This window comes from Falco naumanni, chromosome 13 (assembly GCF_017639655.2).
Source record: "Falco naumanni isolate bFalNau1 chromosome 13, bFalNau1.pat, whole genome shotgun sequence".
NCBI lineage: Eukaryota > Metazoa > Chordata > Aves > Falconiformes > Falconidae > Falco > Falco naumanni.
In genome coordinates, this window is record NC_054066.1 from 8,643,882 (window position 1) to 8,649,881 (window position 6,000).

The following is a 6,000-nucleotide window of genomic DNA, read 5'->3' on the forward strand; positions in this document are numbered from 1 at the left end:
GTTAACTCAGACATTTTTGGGTATATCTCTTCTCCAGTTGTATTCCATTACTTGCATTGTGGGGGTATCTGATCCGTTTAAGTGCTGGACTCTTTCTTCCTGGGTACAATAGTACAATAGCCAAAACAATGATTTACAATTTTAATGGGGCCACTGGATACTACTTTCCAGGTACCACTTAATTGAGGTTACATGTGCTATTTGATTTGAAGCCTGGAGTAATTAAAAGTAAAGGCTGAGATTGTAATCAGCATTCTACATTACAAAACTTGAGAATCCCTTCAAGATCATCTACTTAAAATACTGGTTAATTGAACCCCTTTAGATTGTTCGCGCCTTTGGCTGTGGTGTTAAAGTGCAATGGTATTTCAGAAACTGGAGACAGTGTATTTTTGGTAAGGAATTTATTTGGGTTTTTAAAAAAAATCACAACAGTATCAGTGACTGCATTAAAAAAAACCCAAAACATCCCAACAAAAAATCTTTCCAGATTACTTATGGAAAGGTATCGTAATTTTAATGTAACGAGACATCGGTTTCCCTACAGCTCTTTGGTAGTTAGTAAGTAGTTAGATTTCTTTTGCATACTTGCAAAAGCCCTGAGTAAGAGCAGATGTTGTCTCAGTGGGAAATAACCTCAGAGCATGAAATTTCAGAGCTGACATACTTAGAATACTTGACTCTCTTGAGCTGTTTTCCCACATGCTTTTGGAAGTTTTCACATTTTGGTTTATCTCTCTAGGAAACCTTCTCATCCTGAGCTTGAAGCTTTCATTAAACACATGTCCCGAGGGTCTGCAGCCCAAATGGATGGTTCCCTGAGCAGCCTGCCTCGCTACCCGAGTCATTCTTTGTGCGAAATGGGAGAGCTTACACAGACAGGTAAGTTTCTGTAGCAGCTCCGTCTTTACTTCTGCAGTGTTAAATACAGTCTGCTTGAAAAGGGATCTTCTGGATTTGTTTATATAGAAACAAATGCTTTTTTATGGGAAACGTATAATGTTGGTCATAGCCTAGGTTATGAAGCTGGGATATGAAGAAAGTATTAGACTTTCTACTGTGAAAGTGCTAACAGTTCTAGAAACCATGCTTTATCCTATAGCTTGCCAGTTCTGTTACAGATTGATCATGCTTGGCATCTCTTTTGTCTTTTATTTGTAACAAGTCCGAGCCCCTCTCCTTGGTGTTGTTCCCCACCACAAAATTGCTTTGGCACCCCTGTCAACAGCAGCATCGCTCAGTCTCTCCTGAGGAAGTTCTGGTCCTCTGTTCCTGATGGGTTTGTAATTTGGAGTGGCCCTGGAACTGAAGAACAATGGCTTAGCTGCCAGTTTTTACCTGCAATGTAACTACTGTGTGCCCTGCAAGAGATTCAGATGTTACAGACAAATTTGTTGCTCGTATCATGGAAAGAGAAAAACTTTATATGTCTGGTGCTTTTCTCCTTCTCCCCCCACCCTGCTCCAAACTTTATAATGAAGTTCCAGGAGCATGTTTTCTGGCGTATTTATTTGTGTATAATTTCACCGCAGGAAAATGAAACTTATTTTTTACATCATCTATCAGTTCTGCTGAGCTAGTTTTTGGGAGAAAAGGTAGAAATAGCAGCAATTAAATTCCAGCCAACTTTTTTAAGAAGTTAAGTTTTGACACTCTATTAATGCTACCACTGAGAGAAAGACTGCTGAACTCTGGTAGTGAATGTATTATTTGGTTTATGTGTACCAAGAGGGTAGGGGAGATGGGACGTAACTGGAAGTGTTGCAGTCAGGGATTTGACTGTGTAGAAGAAAGTACGTGGAGAGCTGGGAGTATCGTGGTGCTGGGGGCATTGCAAATGTTAGAAGGAGGTAAAGGGTTTGGGATTGGAGAGAGGAACTGGAGGTACTGCTGGATCAGAGCAGTGGTAAAAGGGCCATTTGGAAAACGTCTGGGACTGATGTCAGCAGGCAATAGAAAATAAGAGGGGAACAAAAGGTAAGAAGACAGAAGTATAGAAACAAGTTGCCCCTTCGTAAGAAACAGATTTTCACAGGTTCCGCAGCTCTTGGAATTGTGTTCTGCCGGAATAGCCAGGTGAACTGGCCAAGTCCCCGTGTGTGTTTGCTGCACTTAATTCATGACAGTGCCTCAAAAATGAACATACAGAAGCGCTTTCCCACAAAGGTGGAAACATAGTGTTGCTCAACTGGCTAGAAACGCGATTGTGAAAAGGGTTAGTCACATGTGGATTTTTCTCTTCAACATTCATTACTTTAATTTGAAAATTCACATTAGTAATACTTTTCCGTTCTCCTGTTTCTTTTCGAATTTAAGCATTGATCTGTTCCATTTTATTCCCAAACCATGCTTTTAACTGTGTTGCTCTTTCTATCTTAAATACCAATGACTGAAAAAGCGTATCATAGTGGAACTCCTCCCAGTGCAGCACATTGCGTGTGAAACTGTTCATCGGTGCACACAGCTTGTAACCGAGTTGGTACCTGAGGCTCCTGTTGCCTGTAGCAAGTTACAGAGATGTTCTAGTGCTTAAACAGTTTGAGTTTGTGCCTGTTGCTTTGCTGCTGTGGGAGGATAACGCAGGCGGGGTGGATTCCGGAGTAAAGGCTTTGGTGTGTGAGCAGGATGCACACCCTCTTGCTTCCCATCTAGGTAAAGGCAGAACGTTAGGGTAAGAATTAACAAGCTGTTTGAGTACTGCCTGAAGGAAGATGGAGAAGGAAGTTCGATGCGATTGCCACACCTCACCACTCTGTTCTGTGAGTTTACACACTAGTTTACACTCTGTGTATTCATGTCCTGACTGCTGGTAGTTTTACTGGCTACTATAAATTTGCAAATTCGCTGCCTGTCTGGAAACCTGACTTGGGTGCAGCCTGGATCCATCTTCATAACCATCTTACTTTTATAGTCATGTGAGACCCATTCAGTCTGTGTCCCTAGTCCAAAGAAAAAACATTAAACCACTAAGGTTTTAAACAAACGTTGTGGAACTAGCTCTTTCTATCGGTATCTCAGTTTAGCTCCTAGAATCTGAGAGGTACTGAAGAATAGCAGGTATCTCATATTTCATACAATTTTTCTAAGAGTCAAGCATAAGTGAAGTTCCGTTTTGGTGTTAATAACAATTTTAACTAATTGTTCATTTATTAGTAAGACTGCCAGCTGTATTTTTTTTTCTGCAGAACTAAGAAGATTCTAATCATGTGTTGTAATTTCTTAAAAAATTCTATTTCAGGGGTTGTGCAACACTTGCGAAATGGACAACTATTACGAGAAATTTATATAAACAAACATAAACTGCTTCTGAGTGACTGGACAGCAAAACAGCTCTACTTGGAGACAACAGGAAAAAGTCGAACCCTGCAGAGTGCACTGGCACTGCTCTATACTTTTTTGCCAGATTTTGACTGGAAGAAAATTAACATGAGGCATCAGTGGAGCACCATTTTTTGCTCCGGAAGCTGCGACTGTCCTATGCGAAACCACTACCTAGAAGAGGAGCAGCGCAGACAGTACAGTTTACGGGTGAAAAACAATGATTTGGAGAAAATATATGTGGATATGGCAAAGATTATAGGCATTCCCACCAGGCAGCTGAGAGCTTCTAACCCAATAGATTCTCTCTTGTGCTATTTTTGCCACAATGTCAGTTTTCCGTGTACCAAAGCTGGCTGCATTGGTATGGAGCATTTCAAAGTAATCAAAAGACATCAGCTGGAGGATGAAAGAGAAAGACAGGAGAAGAAACTGTATTTCTTGTATGCACTATTGGCTACTCATCCTCTCCTCAACCAGACTGTTAATCGGCTGCAGCGTATTGCAGAAGGCAAGAAAGAAGAAGTATTTGTTCTTTACTCGGCACATGATGTCACGTTGTCACCTGTTCTTAGTGCCTTGGGCATTACAGAGGCCAGATTTCCTAGATTTGCCGCCAGATTAGTTTTTGAGCTGTGGCAGGATGGGAAGAGACCCAAAGAACACTTTATCCGTATCCTGTATAATGGCGCTGATGTCACATTCCAGACCTCATTTTGCAAGGATTATTATAAACATTCCAACAAGCCAATGTGCCCACTAGAAAAATTTGTCAACTTTGTTAAGAGGGATATGTTCTTAATTTTTAATAGCACTAGTTATTATGATGCATGTCGCAGAAGACCGCTGTAGGGAAGGGAAATGAAATGGAAGCAATAGTAACTTGCGTATCGGTGAAAGTCTGTATTCTGGTTGAGGCGTGGTTCAGTTTTGTTATTTCTTGTATTGATACGTGTAAGTACAAAAGGATATTGCTTGAAACGGTCTTCAAATAATTATATTTTCATTCAGACTGCAGATGGTCTCCAATAGAAGAACAAATACTGTGGAAGCATTTTCTGTATGTGTATGCTCACATATGCTCTGTTAACTATAATGATAAATCACGTGGGCTACTGTCACCTGGACATCACTTGATAACAAGTGAGAGAGCATAGACTTTGTTTCTCTGTATTCCAGAGCAATACTTGGAGAAGTTTAAAACCAAAACCATTCTTTTTTTCACCACCATCTCACAGACATTTTAAGCGGTTTGTATCAAGGTCTTTAGGAATTCCAGGCATCTGCATTATAAACCATTTGTAAGGAGTTCTTGAAGCTCCCTACTGAAGGACAAGCCTTTTAATGTTTAGAGGCACGTCTTTAAAGCAAAGTGCATGTGTGTATGTGTACATACTTACCTGAGCATGTACAAATGAGCGTGTGCCTTTTTGACCTCACAGACCTATAAATACCTTGCTGTTGTTGCCAGTGCCAGAGCAGGGTGTACTGGAAAATGGATACAAAACTCTATTATTTGATCGCACTTTCAGCACTTTGAATAGTTCAAACACAGTCTAGAAATATGTAAAGGTCTCGTGACATTAAAATATATAGCAAACGCTAACATTACCACTAGACCTGAGTGGGAAATTAGGATTAGAAATCAGTTTTACGGTGAAGTGTTGGGCTCTTTCCCATTGTGAACATGTTCAAACTGCTGTGCTGTGGAACAAATCAGTGTTTTAGGAATTTGATATAGTGACTGCTTGAGTCTAACACCAAGAAAATTTTGTAGTTGAGTTAGTATTTTTATGGACTAGGAAGATCTTATTTTGTAAGATCAGACTTGTACATATTGTACTGTGTGTATTTATAACACAGTAGATGTTTCTTACTTGTTTAGTTTGTAAAGACTTGTGAAATTCACTTTTAAACATTTTTTCCCCTTGATCAGGACGTTTAGACTTAAGAATAAACTGTCTTTTATGGATAACTTGAACAATGAGTAGATATGAAAACTTGTACTTCAAACTGTTTTCATCTCTAGGAGTAGTAAATTTAGAACCAATTTTTAATAGAACTGATAGAAATTTTGTAATGGTGGAGGGTTTTTATACCTCTAGAAATAATTTAGCCTGTGACTTGTGATTCAATGGTGCTAGTTTATCAAAGAAAGCATAAATCAGCATAAGTTCTTTCACTATTGGCATTCCACTCTCTCTGCTTTCAATGCTGCATTTGGACATGTTTCTTTAAATAAAATTGTGGGGACTCTTTGTATACTTGTGTGTTACGTTTATTCTGATTTCCTTAGCTGTTTGCAGTAACAAGTCAAGTATTGTGGTGTTAAGCAGCTTGTTGCATTAGTAACTTCTGCTCTTAATATGTTCTGGTTCCCAGTCTAAGAAGGAGCGGGTAAACATTTTGCGAGTACTGAAGCAGAAATAATGATAGAAAATCCGGGGCTGTTGTACCACATTCTAATGTGTAACTTCTGCAAACGTTTCCTTTTTAAGGGACTAGCTCTGTTAGTCATCGTACATGTTTGTGTGCTGGAGGGCAAACAGGAAGAGAGAATCTGAAAGCTGAGCTCACTTGGTATAAATGATGTGACTGGACTGTTTGTCCATTAAAGTACCAGATACTCCAAAGAGCTGTCGAACTACCAGCAGAAGGCAGCTATAGCTCTTCGGCGTGTTA

General features: G+C 39.7%; 1 protein-coding gene across 6 annotated transcripts in view; it reads left to right on the top strand.

Moving 5' to 3' along the window:
* Positions 1-5,580, top strand: part of PXYLP1 (2-phosphoxylose phosphatase 1) — a 58,873-nt gene extending 53,293 nt beyond the window's left edge. For all 6 annotated transcript variants that reach the window (XM_040613633.1, XM_040613628.1, XM_040613630.1 and 3 more), the window contains 2 exons: positions 743-882; positions 3,239-5,580. In XM_040613633.1, coding sequence (XP_040469567.1) covers positions 743-882; positions 3,239-4,170 — 1,072 coding nt within the window. In that variant the 3' untranslated portion in view covers positions 4,171-5,580. The remainder of the gene's footprint in view (positions 1-742; positions 883-3,238) is intronic.
* The last annotated feature ends 420 nt before the right edge of the window (positions 5,581-6,000 follow it).